This window comes from Ovis canadensis, chromosome 8, assembly GCF_042477335.2.
Source record: "Ovis canadensis isolate MfBH-ARS-UI-01 breed Bighorn chromosome 8, ARS-UI_OviCan_v2, whole genome shotgun sequence".
NCBI classification, from domain to species: Eukaryota; Metazoa; Chordata; class Mammalia; order Artiodactyla; family Bovidae; genus Ovis; species Ovis canadensis.
The window spans coordinates 101,658,661-101,679,978 of NC_091252.1; the positions used below are offsets into that span (position 1 = coordinate 101,658,661).

General features: G+C 57.9%; 1 protein-coding gene across 1 annotated transcript; it reads left to right on the top strand.

Moving 5' to 3' along the window:
• Nucleotides 1–1,033: 1,033 nt before the first annotated feature.
• KIF25 (kinesin family member 25) lies at nt 1,034–19,458 on the top strand. Its single transcript, XM_069599330.1, has 7 exons — nt 1,034–1,441; nt 10,081–10,230; nt 14,856–15,032; nt 16,192–16,364; nt 17,477–17,671; nt 18,027–18,182; nt 19,213–19,458. The coding sequence occupies exons 2-7, from the start codon at nt 10,097–10,099 to the stop codon at nt 19,350–19,352; spliced, it is 975 nt and encodes a 324-aa protein (XP_069455431.1). The 5' UTR covers nt 1,034–1,441; nt 10,081–10,096; the 3' UTR covers nt 19,353–19,458.
• Nucleotides 19,459–21,318: the final 1,860 nt, after the last annotated feature.

Below are 21,318 nucleotides of genomic sequence, written 5' to 3' on the forward strand. Positions count from 1 at the left end.
GAACTGATGGGCCTCAGATGGTGACCTGGAGCTTTGGGGTGAGACTGCACACCTTAGCAGTTCTCACTTGTTCTGTGTGGTTAAACCCGAGGCATTTGTAGACTTCAGCCTGTCTTCAGATGGGGGTTATGTCTGGACCGTTCCTCCTGGGGCACCGGGATTCATTCTGGCTTGTGCTAAAGGAGCAGCCCCACAGTCAGGGAGCAGGAACATGAAGGCTTGCCGCAGGACCGGGGCGCGGGGCCCAGGCTGCTGGGCAGGCTCCAGGTCCAGGGGCTGGGGCGACAGGCAAACAGTTTTGGCCTGCAAAACCCAGATAGGCCACTTTTTGGACGTGTATTTATTTTGCATGTATATATATATATATATATACACACACATACACTAATGTTGGGCTTCCCTGGTGGCTCACTTGCTATAGAATCCGCTTGCCAAGCAGAAGATTCGGGTTTGATCTTTGGGTCAGGGAAGACCTCCTGGAGAAGGGAATGGCAGCCCACTCCAGTACTCTTGCCTGGAGAATCCCATGGACGGAGGAGCCTGGCGGGCTATGGTCCATGGGGTCGCAGAGAGTCGGGCACAGCTGAGTCGGCCGCCAGGTACACTGGTATCAGCTGGTGATGCTGGTGAGACGGTGCCGGTGAGACTTGGAGCGCGGCCCCTCCAGAGTCTCCGACTGCTCTTCCAGGAGCGCCAGGTGCCCCTGGGCCGCGCGTCCCTGCAGCTCTGGGGCTTTCGTTCTTCCCTTCTATGCTGTGTTTTCACGATTCATGTTTTGTTTTAGCGCTGGAACCAGCTCCAGTGGCTCGCCCTTCCTGTGCTGGAAAGAAACTCAGGCTCCTTTCTTGCTCACAAGTCGCCTTGGCTTCCCTCCGTACAGGATGTTGTGTAAGAAAATAGTTTAGCCAGATCAAAAGCTGATGTGTTTGAACAACAATCCACCGGTCGTAACTGAATTATAACAACATCTGAGAAAGATTCCTTTAGCCCCGGGAAGTCTGACACTGCCTCACTTGAAAGAGCCGCTGGGTCTGGCTGACTCTGGTCCAGGGCAGAGGGGAGCGATGTGTGTGTCTCTCTGTGACTTGACTTGCTTCTATCAAGAGCCTGGCAGGCTTTCCCTCTAAAAGGCCAGAGAGTGAACCTCACCGTCCTTGGGGCCATTTGGCCTGTGTCTCAGTTACTCATTCTATGGAGGAGAACTGAGCCACAGACCCTCAGCAGACAGGGCGGGCTGTGTCCCTGCAGAACCTGTTTACAGCAGCGGCCGATTGGCCCAGGGGCCACGCTCTGCCCCCTCTGCTCAGCACTGTTAATGTAGCCCTGAGGGGACACCAGCTTGCTTTTTTTTGTTTTTAACTTTCTCCCACTAGGAGACTGTCCTGGTGGAGTGCAACCGGCCTGGCCACCCTTTGATTAATAAGACGTATACGTTTGAAAGGTAAGTGTTTTTCAGGATGACAGGTAAAGCAAAGGGCTTGATTAATAGAAGGCACAATTCATCCTATCATTTCTACTAGCTGCAAAGGAGCAAAGGCCGTTCAGTGGAGGAAGGTCAGTCTTTTCCACAAGGGATGCTGGAACAGCTGGACGTCCATGGGCAGAAATGAAATGGATCCTTGTCCAGATGTCACAGCTTTGGCAAAAATGAACGAAAGTGGAAACTAAGTGTCAAGCCTGAAACCACATAGCTCGTGGAAGGCAGCGCAGAGGAAAGTCTGTGACCTTGGGTGAAGCCTTGGGTTCTTGGAAACGTGCCCAAAGCACGATCCATAAAAGAATCAGAAGTTAAGCTTTCTTTTTTGTTTATGATGCTGTTAAGAGGATGAGGGGACGAGCCACACACTGGCGAAAATATTTGGGAATCGCATAGCTTACGAAGGACCGGATCCAGAATACACACAGAAGTCTGGAAAGTCAGACGACAGCCCGATGAACAAGCGGGCGAAACGCCCAAGCAGACGCTACTCCAAGGACAGAGGCTCAGGCTACGGCTACGTGGGAAACGGCACGGACAGTCCAAGCGGCGAGGGCAGGCCGCGCAGCAAAGCCCTGACTGCTGCGCCCAGCAGCCCCCTCCCGGGCATTCACCCGAGACACAGAAATGTTTACGCACGTGTTTGCACGAACCCTGGCAGTGGGGCTTTACAGCTGCTTCACTCATAACCAGCAAAACTGGGGACAAGCCAGCTGCCCCTCAGCCGGTGGGAGGTGGAGCCTGAGGGTCCCGGGGATGGACGGCAGCCCAAAGGGAGGACAGACCACCGTCGTGGGCAGAGGAGGCCGGACCCAGAGGTTCACTGGGGTTCGTCCCTTTACAGACGTTCTGGACAAGACAGCTCTAGTGGCTGCTGGGAGGTGAGGGGGGAGAAAGTGTCAGTCGCTCAGTCGTGTGCGACTCTTTGTGACCCCGTAGACCGTAGCCTCCAGGCTCCTCTGTCCATGGGATTCTCCAGGCACGGATACTGAAGTGAGTTGCCATTTCCTTCTCTAGGGGATCTTCCCAACGCAGGGACTGAACCCAGGTCTCCCGCATTGCGGCCAGGCGCTTTACCGCCAGGGAAGCACTTGCTGGGGGCGGGGCGGGCGTGTCTGCCGAGGCCGCTGGGGCATTTCCTGGTGAGGGGCTCGCCCTCCCCCCCCCCCCCCCCGGCGGGCGGCAACGCAGTGCGCCGGTCAGCGGGCACAGGGCTGCGGCCTCAGAAAGTAGACTGCCCTGTTTGAGGACTTTTAAAATACCATACATTTTTTCAGAGAGACTTTAACGCACCTATCTGGCGCTTGTGATAGGAGGATCCTGATTTAATCAAACAAACAAACCATGTAAAAAAAATCTTGCTGGAGTGACTCTGTTCATATCAAAGTTGTTGCTGTTCAGTTGCTGAGTCGTGTCTGACTCTCTGGAACCCCAAGGACTGCAGCACGCCAGGCTCCTCTGCCCTTCTCCCGGAGCTTGCTCGCGTCCACCGAGCCGGTGATGCCATCCAACCGTCTCACCCTCCTCCTCCTCCTCCTCCTCCTGCCCACAGTCTTTCTCAGCATCAGGGTCTTTTCCAATGAGTCAGTTCTTCGCATGAGGCGGCCAGTGTATTGGAGCTTCAGCATCAGTCCTTCCAGTGAGTATTCAGGACTGATCTCCTTCAGGATGGACTGGTTCCGTCTCCTTGCGGTCCAAGGGACTCTTAGGAGTCTTCTCCAACACCACAGCTTGAAAGCATCAATTCTTCAGCACGCAGCCTTCTTTACGGTCCAACTCTCACATCTGTACATGGCTGCTGGAAAAACCATAGCTTTAACTATAGGAACCTTTATCGGCAAAGTGATGCCTCTGCTTTTTAATGTGCTGTCTAGGTTGGTCACAGCTTTTCTTCCAAAGAGCGAGTGTCTTTGACATCATGGCCTCAGTCACCGTCCACAGTGATTTTGGAGCCCAAGAGAATAAAGTCTCTCACTGTTTCCATTGTTTCCCCATCTATTTGCCATAAAGGATGGGACTGGATGCCATGATCTCAGCCTTTTGAATATTGAGTTTTAAGCCGGCTTTTCCTTCTCCCCTTTCACCCTCATCAGGAGGCTGTCTGCTTACTCTCGGCTTGATTTCAGATTAATAATAATATTACCTGGGAGCAAGAGGGTCATTTCCTAGTAACAAAGGAATCCGCGCTGAGGGATCACAGCCCTGAGGCAGTGAGAGAGCTTCCGAAGGAGAGGCAAAAGTGACGGAGCCTGAAGGAGAGGCGAGCAGACCTGTCTCTGGAAGCAGAGATGCGCACACCTCTCCGTCACCATTGGACGGACGAGGACACGGGGCTCGACGCAGATGTCTGCCCTCACGAGGGGGGAGGGGAGCACCGCCCCGTCTCCCTCGGGCGGGGTGAGGGGCCCTCAGGGTGGTCCACCCTGTGCTCTCTGCTCAGGGGTGAGAGGACCTCAGGGTGGTCGACCCCGTGCTCTCTGCTCAGGGGTGAGGGGCTCTCAGGGTGGTCCCCGTGCTCTCTGCTCAGAGGTGAGGGGCCCTCAGGGTAGGTTGTCCCCATGCTGTCTGCTCAGGGCTCCTTGGGTGTTTAGACCCCGGGAGCACGCAGGCGCAATGCCATCCTTGGGATCAGCCACCAGGAAGCCACAGCCCCACCCGGCTCCTGACCCAGAGCAGTGCGAGGGCACAGATGCAGCTGCTTTTGGCTCCAGGGTCACGTCCAGTTATTTCTTTATTTGGCTGTGCTGGGCTTTCGTGCAGCACGTGGGATCCCTGGTCTTCACTGAGGCACGCAGCATGCGAGAGTTAGTTCCCTGACCTGGGATGGAACCCGAGCTGGGGATGCAGGGTCTTAGCCGCTGGACCACCAGGGAAGCCCCACTTAACTCCTTTTTGAAAACAAACACAGCAGGAGAAAGCTGCCTTGCCTTTCAGGAAACTGTTGATGGACTCAGGGTCAGAAGAACGTGGTCTCTCCAGAGAACAGCAAAATATTATTTTTAAAGTGACAGGAACTGACCCAAAATGCAGGGGAAAAATCGGTCACTTTTATTGTTTTGAGGATGATTTGTGCAGCTGGAGGCCTCTTGGCTGTGTCTGTCTGTTGTGTGTGTGTCTTCATGCTGTGATGTGTCTGCGAACACATTTGTAGTAATTCCTATGTGTAGCCGTTCCAGCGTTGACTGAGCCCGTTACGGGCAAGATGCTGTATGGGGGCCCATGGAGCGGGTGAGGCTAGGCCTGTCCCCACGGCCAGGGTCCAGCTCAGGGGAGGGCGGGGTGGGCAGAGGCGCAGGCCCTGGGCCTCCACAGCCAGCGGACTGGGCGGAGCCGGGAGCAGAGAACGGTCCCCCCGCCCCGGCCTGCGTCCTGCCCCCCGCTCCGCCCGCCTGTCCTGGCCCTCCGAGTCCCGGCCCGTGGGGGCCCCAGGTTGGCTGCTGGCCGTGGGGAGAAATGGCATCTCTCTGTGCCCCTCGGGGTCAGGTCGGACGTCCTTCATGTGACTCTGACGTGTTTCTGCAAAGTCTTCCTGTCTCTAGGTGTTCTTCCATGAAAGTATAGAAAGGATTTCTAATGTAAGGAATTGATTAGAAGTTTAAGGACTGCTCTCTTATACTCTAAATTTGCTCTGCTCTAGTCTTAGGGGCACTTTCTATATTAGGGAAATCAACCTTCTGTCTGTGACTAAGTTGCCTCTATTTCTCTCACAGTTGGTCACTTGGCTCTTTTTCCTCGCGTCTAATATCGCTCAGCCTCGTGAGAGCTCTTTTCCTCTCTTTACCATAGTCATGTGGGAGCCTCCTGCGTCACACAGGCGTGCCCCCATAGGCTCTGGCACTTGCACGGTCCGATTTCTCACATGGACCTCGTGACCCAGTTGGGACGGGACCTAGTGAACCAGGTGAGGTGGGGACATCTCCACGGTGAGACGTCATAGCCAGGGACACAGCGCCGAATGCCTGCTCGCTCATTCGGGTGGAATTACGTGTCTTTCAGGGGTGGTTCATGGTGTTCTTCATAAAGGGCTTAGACATTTCTCTTCAAATTTCTGCCTAGGGTTTTTAAATTTTCGTTTTCCTATCTCGTGTACCATCTTTCTCCCGTTGTACCTGGGAGCTCGCTTAGTTAGTAAGCCTGAATGCTGTTGGGTTTTGCAATCACACCGCTCGCTACTTTACTAGACCCTCTTGTTGATTTGGGAACTGTCTCATCATTCAGCTCCGGATTGCTGGGACGTCTGGCCGAATCAGCTCTGAGCAGAGTCAGCGTGTCCTCCTGCTCAGCGGTCTGAGGGTCCCTGAGCTGGCCGACAGGGCTCAGCACTATGTTGAGTAGCAGAGCAGGCAGCAGGCCTGTGAGGGGCCGTCCCTCCTCGGTGAGAAAGACTCCAGGGTCTCTTTAAATAATACGTGCGTGGAGCCTAAAATGTCTCCCTCCTAGAAAGAGTTTGCCACCCATGAACATCTGTGAAGACATTCGGCCAGCTGCGAGGATGTTTAAAAACTGATGGGAAAAACCCTTCTCAGAACACTGGAGAAATGTGTATGCTGCCCTCTTCTTGGATGACACTGAGGAATTAGTGTTAATTTTTAAAAGTGTGACAGTGGTAACACTGTGATGGCTTACTGAAGAGTCATCACCCCTTGGAGGCAGGTAGTGAGCATTTATGGACGAGCTGGACCTGAGTCGGCTGCAGAGGGCGCCAGGCGGGGGCTCAGATGAGGTCAGGGGGTGGGTGACTGTCGGAGCTGGCGCTGCGCAGACTGGACTCTTTCGCTGTTCTCCCTGCTCTTGTTATTCGGTGGGATTTGGGGTGACAAGTTAAGTAAGAGCTCAGACAGCCCACTGCTGTAAACGCCCTCGTGCTCAGCGAGCAGCATTTTGTAAGGAAGGCTCCTGAAGTGGAAAACCAGCCCTGCTTCTAGAGGTGAACTGGCCCCACTGGGCATTAGGACACAGTTTGGAAGTGAAAGAAGAGAAAGCTTTGGTTCCAGCTAAATAAAAACCTGTGTTTCAGAAAATGAAGCTTAAAATCCAACCACGCTCGGTTCACACACGACTCACCTTGGCTTCGGCAGCTCTGGGCGCCGGCCCTGCCTCTCCCCGCCGGCGTTGTTCCCATCTTGTTCAGCGCTGTGCAGTGAACCACGGTTTCTGGAAGTCACTTCCTGCTTTGGTTTATTCGTACGTGTTGATAGATACATAACCGCACGGGATTGCCTTGTCATAGCCAGCATTCCAGTCCCATTTTGTGTCCTAACATTTGGCTGAACCAACCTGAGGCCTAGGAAAACATTTTTAAGGGCGTGAACATAAAAATTAACATTACATATCAAATATTGCCATAGTATGATTTTTACATCCTTATTGTTGGACCCACTTAAGTGGAACTAATTTAGTTTGGGAATAATTATGTGATATCCTTTTTTTCTTGCTTGCCTTTTCTTTCTGCTTTGCAAGCATTTATAACTTTGTTTATGTTTATTACATTTTTATAACAGAGGAAGCAATTTTCATTCTTTAACCTCTGTTAGCTTGAAAAGTAATATAATTAATCTTTTGTTGCTAAAAAAAAAAAAGACTGTTGACTGTGTTGGGATTCCTATGAGAAGTATGCAAGGATATTTTTCTCAAGTTTCTGCATTTGGACAATAAAGTAAAGCTCAGGGCTTCCCTAGTGGCTCAGATGGTAAAGAATCCGCCTGCAATGCAGGAGACCCAGGTTCGATCCCTGGGTTGGGAAGATCCCTGGAGAAGGAAATGGCAACTGACTCCAGGATTCTTGCCTGGAGAATCCCACGGACAGAGGAGCTTGGTGGGCTACAGTCCACGGGGTCATAAAGAGTCGGGCGTGACTGACTGACTCACCCTTACTTTTTATATTTTCTCCCAATAATGCATCGTGTTCCCTTTGCCTCTCAGAGTTTACGGCCCAGCAGAATCTCAGAGAGCAGTGTTTGAGGATGTGTGTCCCCTTCTTACGGCCTTCTTGGATGGGTGAGTGCAGACATTTCCGAGGTCGACTATCGCAGTGGGAGGTCAATGGAAGTAGATTTCATCCCTGCTACAGATGAGGCTATGGCGTTAGTGTCCGAGTATTTTGTGCGCATAAAGCAGACCCATGGCCTGGCGTCCACGGCCCTTTCCCGGGAGGAGGCCGAGACGTGATTTGAGGAGTGACTGGTAAAGGAACACGGGTGCCTTGGGTCCCGATGATCATCCCGCTATGTCGCGTGCAGAGCGTGCCTGCTCGTTCAGGTCCCGCTCTTTGAGACCCTGTGCCCCGTGGTCCGCCAGGCTCCTCTGCCCACGGGACCCTCCAGGCAGGAACACTGACGATCCTCCCCTCAAGTCACGTGTCGTCTTCAGACTGAGAGGGCAGCTGCCTTCTCTCCGGGATTCGTTGCACATTTCAGCCCTGTAAAGTCTGTTAAGGAGGCTGACGCCAGATCGAGGGGCTTGTCCCGGCGGAAGGAGCCTCTCCCCGTGGGCTCCGCCACTAGCTCCCAAGGCAGTAGCCATGACCTGGGGACAAAGGTCGCTTTCCAGCAGCGCCATGGGCGGCTCTGCCGGCTTAGCTGAGACGAGCACGTAGAGCGAGACTCCCCACTTCGGGGCATTTTGAAGAATCTGGGCTTGATGTGGAAGTTGACATCAAGCACCCAGAAGAAGGCATATTTGCGCTTGCCCAGCACCAGTGAAAGGGGACTGTAATGGCAGGGTTGGACCCAGCCACAGTGCAGCCGCCTCTGACCTCAGGGGGTGTGGGGAGCCGTGACCCCAAGAGTCAGGTCAGCGCAGAAGCCACGTGTCGCCCACTGCTCACGCCTCCCTGGCCCACCCGCTGGAGCACTGGGATTTTTCTGTCCATCTAACAAAAAGAGCTCTTCCCTTGAAAACAATAGGAGAATCTTTCTCTCTCTCTTTTTTTCCCCTAAGTAGGCATCTTTCAAGTAAGCAGATTCCAGAAATAATGTCATCGTGGTTAACATGGTCTCTGCCTGTTGTAAATATGAAATAGATGCGCACGTTGAGTCTTGGGCTGTGTCTCCCCTCTCTCTATTCCTCAGTGGCCTGGAAGGTCCCTGCAGATGCCCATTTGTCCCGGCAAAGGCACTCCCCTCCCCACCCCACCCCCAAACACGTGCATCTCTCGGGGAAGGTGTGAGAGGTGGGATGCTGGGGGGTTTGTTATAAATGCCTGGAGTTGTCTCGGTTCTGGGAGAAGAGAAAGGCAGGGTGATGGCGGAGAGGCCCTCGATGGGTTTTCGCCCTTGCATTTGGTTGCCGTCGTCTTTTCGATTGAGGGAACAGTTGCCCTTGGAGGAAGAGGGCTTCCTGGATCACTGTTCAAGGCGTGGACCTGTCAGAACACTCTTCAGCATCCCTTGACCGGAGCCACGGCCCTTGTCTGGCTGGAGGGGGGGAGGGCTCTGAGCAGAGTTGAGCGAGGGATCAGAACCTCTGAGCGTGGGGCCTGCCTTTGGGGTCTCCTCCCCCGGGAGGCGGATGGGAGTCTGGGCTCAGCTTCAGCCAGGCCAGGCCCCCCGCACCTCCGCAGCCACGCGTGTAAAGCTACACCACAGACCTAGTTCAAATATTCCTTCAGATGCTTCCCCTCTTCTCACTGACCTTCTGGGCTGACCACACAGGCGGAAGAAGCTGTTGAGCTCCCTCAGTGGTCCTCGTCTCCTGTGCAGCAAGCCGCATGAAAGTAGCCCGAACCAGGACTGCGGGGCAGGCCGGCTGGGCCCCGAGCGGCTCGGCACAGTCTGGCTAAGAGAACCCCAAGGTGTGAGAACACTTCACGAGCTTGCTCAGCTGGAGGCAGCCTTGTGAGGAGCCCTACGTGACTGGGGGCTGCCCTGCTGGCTCGGTGATAAAGGGTCCGCCTGCCGATGCAGGGGACACAGGTTCAATTCCTGCTCTGAGAAGGTCCCAGGAGCCTCGGAGCAACTAAGCGCAGGGCCACAAGTACTGAAGCCCACGCGCCCTGAGCCCGCGCTCCGCTGCTCAAGAATCTGCCCCAGGAGCAGCCAGGGCTCCGCACCCAGGGGGAGGCCCCTGCTCGCCGCCACCCCCCAACAGAGAAGAGCCCGAGCGGCACTGCAGACCCGGCAGGGCCGAAAACAGACAAAATCATCTTTAAAAGCGTAGCGGGGAAAACATTTTTAAGACATTAAAGGCAAATATGCAGACTTCCGCGTGCGTTCTAGTTAGTCTGACTCTATGACGATGACCTTGCTTCAGGTGGCTCCGGACGCTGGGGTGAGTGGACTCTGGGAGGAGGGCCCGGCTCAGGAAGGACTCCTCGGGCCGGCTATGGTCTCCTCGTGGTCTCCTGTGAGGGACTGCAGAGCTGCCTACGAGACACAGGTGTCCCGAGACGTATGTGTGTGTGAACACGGATATGACCATCCGTGTGCACCCAGACAGCCACAGGGGCGGGTCATGCCAAAGACAGGTGTGGTTAAACGCAGAGCGGGCTTTTCAGGGAGCAGGATTCAGAGGGAATCACTCACGCGAACACTCTGCTCAGAGTCCGGTCACGGCGCCAGGCCCTCCGCGTGTCTTTCTGCCCTGAAGTCCGGCTTGCCTTTCAGGTACAATGTCTGCATCATGGCTTACGGGCAGACGGGAAGCGGGAAGAGCTTCACCATGCTGGGCCCGCATTGCCAGGAGGAGCCGGCCCTGCCGTCGGAACCCCGCGGCGACACGGGCATCATCCCCAGGGCGGCTGCAGAGCTCTTCAGGTACCGGGCGGGCGGCGAGGACCAGGGCGGGGTGCGGCAGACCCGGGCCTAAGACGGGAGGCCACGCCCGTCCTCCCTTAGGACACGGTCAGAACCGGGCGTTTCCACCACAGACGCTGCGAATCTATCCATAATGCTGACATGCTGACTATTCCAAGTAAGGCAACGCTTCTCAAAGGGCTCCCCAGTTGGACAGCTTCTTGTGTCGGGGGCTGGGGGCAGAGGTGGGGCTCCCGTTCTGCAGCTGAGGGGGCAGAGGGAGCCCCGTGGTCTCGCCTTGCCCCCTGGCCGGGGAGGCAGACACGCCGATCCTCTTCGCGGGCGACTGAAGAGGCTCCCGTCCCACTAGGGCCCAGGGGTCCCGGAGCCGCATCCTCCGCACTGTCACGGGGTTGCCCCGGCAGCGGCTGCGAGGAGAAACCAGGAATGCTGGCCCCAGCAGCCCGGGGGGCAGGGCTCCGGAGCTGAGACCGTGTCCCGACGTCTCCTCCTGCACATCGTGACCTCCTGCCCCGGGAGCCCCGTGCGCGCCGCCCGGCCTGGCTTCCGTGCGTTCTGTCTGAGCCACAGGTGCACTCTGCGCGTGCGCCCTAAGTTTCCGGGGAAGCCGTCAGTCCCGGGAGGAAGGCGTCTCCCGCAGCAGGGAGCCACGTGCCCGGGTGCCCTCTGAGCTCCCGACCCCTGGAACTCAGGTTTTGTCTCCGTATCTGCTTGAGTCATCCTTCAGTGTCTGAAAATCAGGGCGAAACGTGACTCTCACAAAAGCCTGACGTTTTGGTGCCTCTTGGAACCAATATTCTTTCATTATTCGTGCACAGAAGAGACGCATTTGTTAACTCGCTTCTACTAACCCTTTCTGAAAATGAACCTTGGTGAAACATTTCCCAGTTTTTGGTTGTTGTCTTTCTCCACTTGTCCCTTGTGATTTTCAGGATGAGACCATTTCCTAGGAGGTCAGACTGTCAGCACTGGGGAGCCGCAGCTATCACAAGCGTCCTGCAGGTCTCCGTGGGATGTAGCCCTCGAGGGCGGTGCTCAGGCGACCGTCAGAACGCACAGGGAAGCCTGGGGACCCAGGCCAGCTCAGGGGCCCTGAGCTGTTTCATAGGCCCGGGCAGGCAACGGCCAGGCCTGAGCTCCACGGGCGGGACGTCTGTGAACGGCAGAGCTGCTCTCGCAGACACAGGGCTCACCGCTCAAGGGCAAAGGCCTCCTTCTGGGGACGCAGACCACGTGAAGTGTTTCTTTCTAGTTCAAGAGCCGGAGGCCTCGGCGCTGCCCGGGGAGTCTCCTGGTCCCTCCCCAGGGACCCGCAGCGGGCAGCTGGCTGGAAGCCGGGTGTCACCGTGTGAGAGCCAGGCAGGACCACGCGGCTTTCCTGGGCGTCCTGGGACAGGGACTCGGAGATGTGGGGAGTGGGTGGGAGGGCGGGCGGACTGGCAGCCTCTAGAGGAGAAGCCCCCGACTCCCCCGCCCACATCTGAAGCGGCTGCACCCGTGCTGCTAAGACAACCGTCCAGACCCTTGGAGACAGCGTGGCTGCGGCAGGCCTCAAGCCATCGACCGGCGACACCTCCCTGCCCAGCCTGCCTTCAAGGCCCAGAAACAGAGGAGGCGATTGAATGAGCTCAGGCCAGAGACGGGGCCGGAAGAGGGGGAGCCTCGCGCCCCCGCTGTCCTCTCGTGCAGGGCCCCAGAGGGCTGGCAAAGCCCTGACCAGCGGGGACACGGGCCAACAGCATTCCCCTGAGTTTTCCTTCACTGGATCCTGGTGTGAGCCACGTGCCTGCTCGCAGGTCCGGTCCAGGCCAAAGCTGGACTTGCAGACACACGATGACCCGCAAGACCAACGTAGGCAGTGCTCCCTTGGCAAGTCGAGGAGCTCGTTCCCGAGGGTGGCAAGCAGAGGCCGAGGCCCAGGGCAGGATGGCAGCCCCCGGAAACGCCGGAGCGAGGCTGTTCAGACAACGCTTGGACAGTCAGCGTCTCCAGAGACAGGACACACGGCTTTGCCTCGTGGTGGCCTCCCGGCGACGAGCATTTAAATCACCTGCTTCTAGAGCGGGATTTTCACGTTTTGAGTCTTGGGAGTGAAATGAGTTAGAGCCTTCCTATTCAGCGCTGACTCTTCTTCCGAGCAGCAGCCGTGGGCGCAGCTCACCACCCCCGCACCCCCCCCCACCCCGAGGGCTCACTGCCATCGCTCGCAAAAATAGGACTAATGGTCCAGACGTGGAAGGTTTCTACCTCTTCAATTTCTGATCAGAAGTGGACAAACCCTGGGAAGGAACCCGTGCAGCCGTGTTGGCGGGTGAGTCTGGGCCTGAGGCCAAACCCAGCATAAAACCAGCACAACCTCGGGCGTCGGTGTCAGAGGGCGTTTACATGACCTCTTGCCCTAAAATGATTACTCTGGAACTGCAGACCGGACCAAAGGAGGCTGTCCCTGGCATTTTCAATGAAGTCCAGGGTGGATTCTTTCTTCCTTCGATGCCGCCCCCTGACCCCGCTTCTTGGGAACCAGCTGTGGCCCCCACACCCTCCACATTGAGCTCAGCCGCCTTCTCGGCAAAGGCATTTGCAAGGCTTTTCTAGCTGCTGGGCTTCCCTGGGGGCTCAGCTGGCAAGGAATCTGCCTGCAGTGTGGGAGACCTGGGTGCGATCCCTGGGTGGGGAAGATCCCCTGGAGAAGGGAAAGGCTGCCCACTCCAGTGTTCTGGCCTGGAGAAATCCATGGACTGTATAATCCACGGGGTCGCAAAGAGTCGGACACGCGTGAGTGACCTTCACGTCCACCTTTCTACCTGCTGGGCGCCGTGGCGGCTTCCCTCGTGGCTTGGTGGAAAAGAATCTGCCTGCAATGAAGGAGACACAGGTTCCATCCCAGGGTCGGGAAGATCCGCCGGAGGATGGAATGGCAACCCACTGTAGTATTCTTGCCTGGAGAATCCCATGGACAGAAGAGCCTGGCAGGCTACAGTCCATGGGGTCACAAACAGGCAGACACGACTGAGCAGTTAACACACACAGTCACCGCTGGGGCCACAGGGAATACTAACCGTGCATGTGAGTGCATTCAGCCTGCAACGGAATGGAAGCGGTCAGGACCCGGGGCACACGTGCAGGAACCGCCGCCGGGGACACAGAGCCGGGAGGCCTGGAGGGCCGCTTGTGGGCCGGGTCGCCGCCTCTCTCCACCGCCTCTGGGCCCTGCGACTGCCCCGTGGTGCCATCTCAGGAAGCCTATGTGTATTTTATATAAAGCATATCACGCCCTGGTGGTCATTTGCCTACTGAGCACTTTGTTTCTTCAAAGCCAAGACTGAGGACTACCTGTTGACATTGTTTGCAGAAATTTGCCACCAATTGAGCAATTCTTGTGGGACAAGTGAATCAATGGATTAAAGAAATCAAATAATCAAACAGAAGAAAATCGTTTCCGTGAGCTCCCGGGTACTGTAGAGATGAGATGTCTCATTCCGGTTTGGGGCCCCTCGGAGAGATGGAGCCAAGTGCGTTTTTCCTGACGTGTCGGGAGGGACGCACAGTCTCTAGCTTAGCTCCCCTTGGTTTTTCACTTTTCAGACTTTCGCTTAGAGTTTTCTCAGGAAAACCCAGTGCTGAGAGCTATCCAGATATCTAGAACTCCTTGCCAGCGATTACTTTCACGAGACAGCTTAGCTCACGTTCTTCTTTTTGATCTCCGTAGCTGTTTGTCTTTAGACGAGGCTATGCCTGGCTAGACGTCTCGTGGATGCGGATGCAGAGCCCCCCGAGCAGTGCTTATGTGGGACTCGCCCAGGCCAGGGCTCAGAGTGTCTTTACGACAAGAGAAGCACGGTCAGAATCAGACTGGCTTTCCCGGGCCAGCACCAAGGACACGGTCATGCCTCCTTGGTGACCAGGTGGTGTGGGGCGTGAGGTCAGAGGGACGGAGCAGGGACGCTGTGCAGCAGGGAGGGGGCCGGGCTCAGCGGTCACTGCTTCTGGGGCGGGACCGTGAGGTTTTGCTCTAAGCGTGTCTTGTCTTTGCTTTTAAAGTCATCTGCAGTCTGCATGTAGTACTTTAAAGGTTGAAACAAAATAGGATGTGTGGTGGTTTTCTTTAGCGTCTCGGTGGGTTTTAGAAAGGTTGTGGGGAAGGCTTAGTTGAAAGGCACTGTAGGAGGGGGATTCACTCTACACCATGGACTCAAGCTTCCTGAAATGGAACAGATTTTAAAATAAACAAGCCTGGTTGCTGGACCAGAGCTCAAAGCCTGCTTTGGGCTTCTGTGTGGGACTCAGCTTGGGCGTGGTGACTTCTGGGTCAAGACTGTGGGCTCTTCAAGCATCTTTACACTGTATTTAGGGTTTGAGGGCAGAAAGCATTGATTTAGATACAACTCAGACAAAATAACTGTGTTCCCAAGACAGTCATTTTCTCTGCAGTTTAAAGAGGATGTTCCCTTCTTCCTGCGTGGCCAGCGAGACGCCGCCCAGGGCTCCTGAATCCTGAGTTTGGCAGCCCGTTGCTCGGCCTCTGGCTGCGGCATGTTGGAAGTCTCTCTGTAACCCCTGTCTCCCCGGCGTTCTCTACGCTCCTCTGACGGCTTCGTATCTTGTGTGCCTCACCCCTCCTCCAGGCTTATTTCAGAAGATGCGTCAAGGAGCCCGGAGCTGGACGTTTCCATAGTGGAAGTTTACAACAATGACATTTTTGACCTTCTGGCTAACGACAGCTGTCGAGTGGCATCTGGGGTGAAGCGACAGGTGCTGCCGACCCAGCAAGGAAGGAAGGTGGTCTGCGGGCTGACCTACCAGTGAGTGACCCGGCGCTGAGCTCTGCGAGCGGCAGCAGCTTCAAGGGGAAGAACCAGGCAGGCCATCGGACTCGGCGCTCCGCCTGAGAGAGGGCTCACTGTGTTTATTTGCCCAGGGTGCAGTTCTCCGCTTTCAATTTGCTTTAGAAATGATCTTTTAAAGTCATAATGAAGACAAATTAGATGGTGCTTTAAAATATCTTCTTTAAGGACAGGCGTTATCCCCGAGGCTCAGCTGAGGGACAGGCGTGCAGAAGCCCCAGGACCCTCCAGAGGCCCCTCGGTTAGGCACCGGTGTCCTTGGGTCCCTTGGCATATCAGAATTTTACCGAATACACCAAGGAATCAGCTTCTCCTCCAGAGCTCCATGTTCTTAAACTCACATTCAGGAATCAGGTTTGCTCTGGGCAGGGTTCACCTGACTGACCCACATGGAGGAGAAGGCACGAAGGGTCAAGGTCATGCCACCCATTCTGGGGTCTCAAAGTCAGTGGAGGAAGGGTCTTCAGACTATCTCTTTTTTTAAAAAAAGCTATTTTGTTAACAGTGTTGTGATTGTTTCAAGCGGACAGCAGAGGGACTCCGCCACACACATATATGTGCTGTGAGTCATTTCTAACATTTGAAAAAGCCTAAAGGAAGTCGCGCCTCTGACCATAAGTTTACGCGAGCTAACCCAAACTGCCAGCTTTTAACTGATGTCATGACCAGTTACGACAGGACAACTGAGACGATCAGTTAGATGTCATGAGCAGAACGTTTTCTCCTGCAGACCAGGAGTTCTGCTTATCTCATCAATTAAGAGAAGACAGCAAATTAACTTTGCATTTCATAAATTTGATGAAGTTTGGTTTGATAGAGAAAATATTTTAAAATCTTGGAGTCCTTGAGGGCACCATAAATTCAAGTAGGCTTGACGTTGAGAAGATTGGGAAGCTCCATTCGGTTCAGAACCAGCTGATTACTTCAGGGAAAAGCAATGAGAGGCGCGATGAGTCAACAGACCTTGTAAAGTGAAACGCTGGATTTCTTGTTTACTTCTGTCTAAGACGCGCTGCTCTCCTGAGCTGGGTACATGTGGCTTGTGTCAGAGGCGTCCGTGCAGGCGGGCCCTCCCCGACCACCCCCGGCCCCTCAGAGCCCGCTCGTGCCCCCGCAGGTCGGTCCGCAGTGCCGCGCAGTTCCTGACGCTCGTGGGCGGGGGTCTGCAGCTGCGGGCGAAGCAGCCCACCGCGGTGCATGCCGAGTCCTCGCGATCTCACCTGGTGATAACTGTGACCCTGGCCACAGCCACTTCCCCCCGCGGACGCAGCGGGCGGCTGTCCTCGCCAGGTCAGTGCCCGTGGTAGAAATGAGCGTAGGGTGGGAGGAGCCCGCCTGCTGCAGGCTCTGAGCAAGCCCAGAGCCCGGGGAGGGTCTGCAGGAGCCGGACTCCAGGAGCCGGGGGACCCAGGCTGAGAACGAGGGGGCAGGATACAGACTGCGCGTCTTCCCGGGAAACGCGACGTGTGCATCACGAACGACACTCTGACTGTGACTTGGGTTTAAGAAGGCACACACTAGTGTAGAGGCGCGCGCCGGTATAGAGGCGCACGCCCCGGTATAGAGGCGCGCGCCGGTATAGAGGCATAGAGGTGCGCGTGCGCCAGTATACAAAGGATTCCAGCCGTGTAAGAAGATAACGCACGTGTTGCCAGGTCCTCGTTGGCCAGAAGGTCTAGGGCACTGCACTGGCATCACTTGCGGGGCTGGTGGGAGCGCGGATGCTCTCCTGCCCCCCCTCCCCCGCCCCCATCCGCCCTCAGGACCCCGGGGCAGGGCTGCAGCCCTGAATACACGTGTCTCCAAGTTCAGCGAGCCAGCACCCTGTGGAGGACCACCCGTCCAGGGGGAGGACTGACCATATGCTCAGTAAGGAAGACCAGGGAGAAGCCCCGGGCCCAGGGGCTAACCCCAAAAGGGCGTTCACACTCCAAACTCAGGCCAGGGAGGCGGAAACCAGCCTGACCCAGCTTGTCCCGAGACCACTTGAAGCTCAGGGCTTGTTTAGTTTCCTTGGGACTGAGTAGGCATTGCTCCCTGGGTGGCTGAGTGGTAAAGGATCCTTCTGCCAGTGCGGGATTCCCTGGGTCAGGACATGGCACCCCACTCCAGTGCTCTTGCCTGGAGAAGCCCGTGGACGGAGGAGCCTGGTGGGCTGCAGTCCACGGGGTCACAAAGAGTCGGACGTGACTTAGCGACTGAGTGCGCACAGTTAGACTTTAATTCGCGTTTTGACCCCTTCAGCGTCTCTGGGCCCTTTTCCCGTCCGTGTTCAAGAGGAAGGGTCTCACTTCTTGTGAGGTGCGGGCCTGCAGGGCGGAGCTGGGGGGGGCTCCCGCCTCGGGGGTAGACCCAGGGAGCTTGGGCACCGTCTCTCATCTCTTCTCACACCCCTGCTGCAGCTCTGCAGTCAGATCGGTCAGCGTCCACAGAGCCCCGCCGGCCTGGATCTCGGTTGCCAGCCACCGGGAGGAGGCAGAGCCCGCCCGTGCCCCCAAGGACCTGTGGGCACAGACTCCGGCGGGCAGCCCCGGACCCCCTGGGGCAAGTGCACGCCACCCTGCAGCTTGTGGACCTGGCGGGCAGCGAGTGTGCGGGTGAGTGCAGGGAGCCTGCCCCTGGGTGGCTGGGCCTCGGGGCTCCCACAGGTGGCGTCCCCCAATGCCCTCTGAGTCTCGCCCCTCCCTTCTGGCACCGTCTCAGCACCGAGGCCCAGAGTGTTAGTTCCCACGCTGCCCCGCGGGCTCCCGACAGGGAGGGGAGCCTGGCTCCCCCAGGGCTTTCCCCGCCGGTGCCACAGGTCATCACGGGGGGATGTCCAGTGACAGGGTCTCCTCCACGCAGCTCTGCAGAGTGCAGTCTTCCCACACCGCCTGTTTTGCTTTTCTGATGCCTCTTGATGTTAGCAAGGATTCATGTGAATCTTGTATGAGGGGTCTCTGTATCCCCCAGGTGTGTCTGGAGTGACAGGGCCAGCCCTGAGGGAGACTTCCTGCATAAACCGGAGTCTGGCAGCCCTCTCAGATGTCCTGGGGGCGCTGGCGGAGGGCAGAGGCCACATCCCCTACCGGAACAGCCGGCTCACCCATCTGCTGCAGGACGCACTCGGTACTGCTGCGACGTGGCTGCCCGGGGGGGCCGCTCTCCCCTGCCTCTGTCCCTGCCCGCTGCCGCCTGCCCCTGCCACTGCCCCTGCCCCGTCCCCTGCCCGCTGCCGCCTGCCCCTGCTGCTGCCCCTGCCCCTACCCCTGTCCCCTGCCTACTGCCCCCTGCCCCCTGCTCTGCCCCTTGCCATTGCCCCCTTCCGCTGCCCCCTGCCCCTGCCCCTGTCCCTTGTCCCCTGCTCTGCCCCCTGCCCCTGCCTCCTGCTGCTGTCCCCTGCCGCTGCCTCTGTCCCGTGCCCCTGTTCCCAGGCCTGCTCCTCTTGGCCACACTGCCCAGGGGGCTGGCTGGCTCTGGGGTCTCTGCCTCCCTCCCTCAGGATTTGCAGCTCTTGTTATCATGGTGGCTGCCTCAAGGGTTGTCTGACCCGGGTGGCTGTGGAGCGTGGGCACCACCAGCCCCTCCGGCTGGGTCCCAGGTTCCCCGGGTGTGGCACCTGCAGGGCTTCTCTGAGCCGAGGGACCTTGCAGCTCCGCCTCTGGTCTCAGCGTCTCCTCTCGCTCCATCCACAGGATGAGGAAGGGGCCACTCCCAGCTCTGCTGCTGCCCCTAATCTATGCTGACCGGGGCCGGGGCTCTGCGGGGCACGCGGGGCGGGGTTGGGGGTGGGCACCCGCACCCCACGCTCGCATTCCCACGGCTGAGCTGCGGTTCCCTCCTTCCTCTGCCTTGCTGCTGTTCTTCCCCGTCTCAGGTCTTTTTCCAAACTGCCTCCCCTACTGCTGGGCCTTCAGGCAACACGAGAGGGGGCTTCCACTTCAGGCAGAAGCCCAGGTGCCCCTTCCCAAGGGCCTGGAGGGGGCCCAGGGCCCGCAGAGCACCAGGGCCCGCCTCCCCGGGAGCACCCAGGCCTCTGTCTCTGCGCCCGTGTGGAGGCCGCTGGGGGCCGGGCCGACTCCTCCGGAGCTGGGCTTCAGAGATGCTCTTCTTTCACTGGGCCTCTTCCCAACTGCACGTTGTCACTCCTTTCTCCAAGGAGGTGACGCAAAATTACAGGTGATCGTGTGCGTGTCCCCAGGCCAGAGGCATGTGGCTGAGACGCTGCAGAGCCTGGGGTTTGGCGCCCGAGCGAGGCAAGTGGAGCGAGGCCGTCCAGCCCCCAGAAAACTCAGGTGAAGGGGAGGTGACGTACTCAGGGCTTTTGTCCCTTAAATGTGCTCCTGGCTTTTCCTTATAATGTATGTGCTATAAAAATAAACGTGTTGAATGTGCTTGTGAAGCTGAGCCAAGTGTGGACAAAACATCGAGGCAGCTGGAGTCTGGGTAGGGGAGGGAGGAGGGGGAGGGGCGCGAGGCAGCTGGAGTCTGGGTAGGGGAGGGAGGAGGGGGAGGGGCGAGGGAGGAGGGGGAGGGAGGAGGGGGAGGGGCGAGGGAGGAGGGGGAGGGAGGGGGGGAAGGAGGGTGTGATGGGAGGAGGGGGAGGGGGAAGGAGGAGGGTGTGGAGGGAAGAGGGTGATGGAGGAGAGGGGGGAGGGGGAGCGTGTGATGGGAGGAGGGGGAGGAGGAGGGAAGAGGGGGAGGGGAGGGGGAGGGGAGCGCAGGTGGGAAGAAACCCCTCCCCACAAGGGCTGCCAGGCTTGGGACAGAGGGATCTGAGAGCCGGATGGAGTCCCATTCTGGTTCAGATCTGCGCCCTTTTCTTCACGGGAAAGTGATGGAGTGAAACACTGACGGCCGGGCAGAGACGCTGCAGCTGCTCGGGGGTGGGTTGATGTGGGCCCAGGTCGGCGCCTGGCACAGCCAGCACCTCTGGAAGGGAGCACATGCTGGCCCAGTCCGAGGGGCTCCTCTCCACAGTGACCCCCAGTGTCTCAGGCTGGACCCCACTGGGGCTCCCATGATGGGAGGGTGGCAGCTGCTGGAGGGGACAGCCAGGGGCTGCTTCCTGCATGTCTCGGCCGCCAGGACACGGCTCCCTGGGGACCGGAGGGGCAGCACTGGGGGCGGAAGGGGGCTGCCCAGGGGAATCGCAGGCACCACCAGCCTGGGCCTGCAGTGGGTTCTGGCATGGACATGAGGCCCAAACAGGCTTGGAGCCATCATGGCCGATGGTGGTCCTGGTGGCCCAAATGGCTTCAGTGCGTCCTGGTTCCAGCCTGTCCCCACTGAGCGTCGGGGAAGGCGTTTCAGTCTGAGACTGTCTGGGTGCAGGTGTGCCCAGCGGGGCCCTGATGGAAGCTACCAGCCCAAGACAGCCGGGCTCGACGGGCTGGGCCCAGGGCGAGGTCACTGGCCAGTCTCCCAGCCCTCCTGCTGCCGTTCCAAGCTGTGCTTTCGCCCAGCTGGCGGCCAGCAGGCCAGGCCCACTCAGGGCAGCGGGCAGACAGATAGGGGCACCGGGACAGAGGGAGCCGGGGTGGGGGCCCCAGTGGACAGAGGGAGCCGGGGTGGGGCCCCAGTGGACAGAGGGAGCCGGGGTGGGGCCCCAGTGGACAGAGGGAGCCGGGGTGGGGCCCCAGTGGACAGAGGGAGCCGGGGTGGGGCCCCAGTGGCGGGGCAGGGCTGGAACTGAAGGGACCAGTCTGCACTCGCGGTTTTTAATACAGACAACCAGCTCGATGGGAGGTGGATCAGTGAGACGGACCATTTACACGGAAGGGCCACAGGGACGTGCTTCTGTGTGCGGCATCGCCACAAACGTGGCTGCGAAAGCAGAGCAGCGCAGGAGAGTTTCGTGTCCACAACTCAGGCATCGTGAGCAGTGCAGCCACGGAGACAGTTTCCTACAACGGTGAAAACTCGGCAACGTGGCGAGTAAACTGGCCTCCACTTCCCTCGATTCACATGACAGTGGCCTTCCTGCCCAGAATGGCGTTGAAACGGCGGGCGCGATCCTGCCTGACTTCCTGCAGGGCGGTGACCCGGGCTCAGCGCCTGCATGGTCCACGCCCAGGAGTGTCCGGTGGGGTGCGAGCAGCGGGTGAGAGGCGGGGGGCTTGAGGAACAGGCCTTCCCGGCACTGCAGATCCTAGGACCCCAGCCCCGCCGCGGTACCAGCCTGAGACTCGCCCGCAGCTCTGAGACGTGCCCTGAGGGCTTCAAGGCTCGGCCCTAAGCAGGTGGAAGTGACTCCAGGGAGCCC

Excerpts from the sequence above, each read along its gene's own strand:
- KIF25 (XM_069599330.1), top strand. The coding sequence starts at position 10,097 with ATGGCTTACGGGCAGACGGGAAGCGGGAAGAGCTTCACCATGCTGGGC. Across the intron at positions 10,231-14,855 it reads GCGGCTGCAGAGCTCTTCAG|GCTTATTTCAGAAGATGCGT; the intron begins GTACCGGGCGGG and ends CCCCTCCTCCAG. Across the intron at positions 18,183-19,212 it reads TCTGCTGCAGGACGCACTCG|GAGGTGACGCAAAATTACAG; the intron begins GTACTGCTGCGA and ends CCTTTCTCCAAG.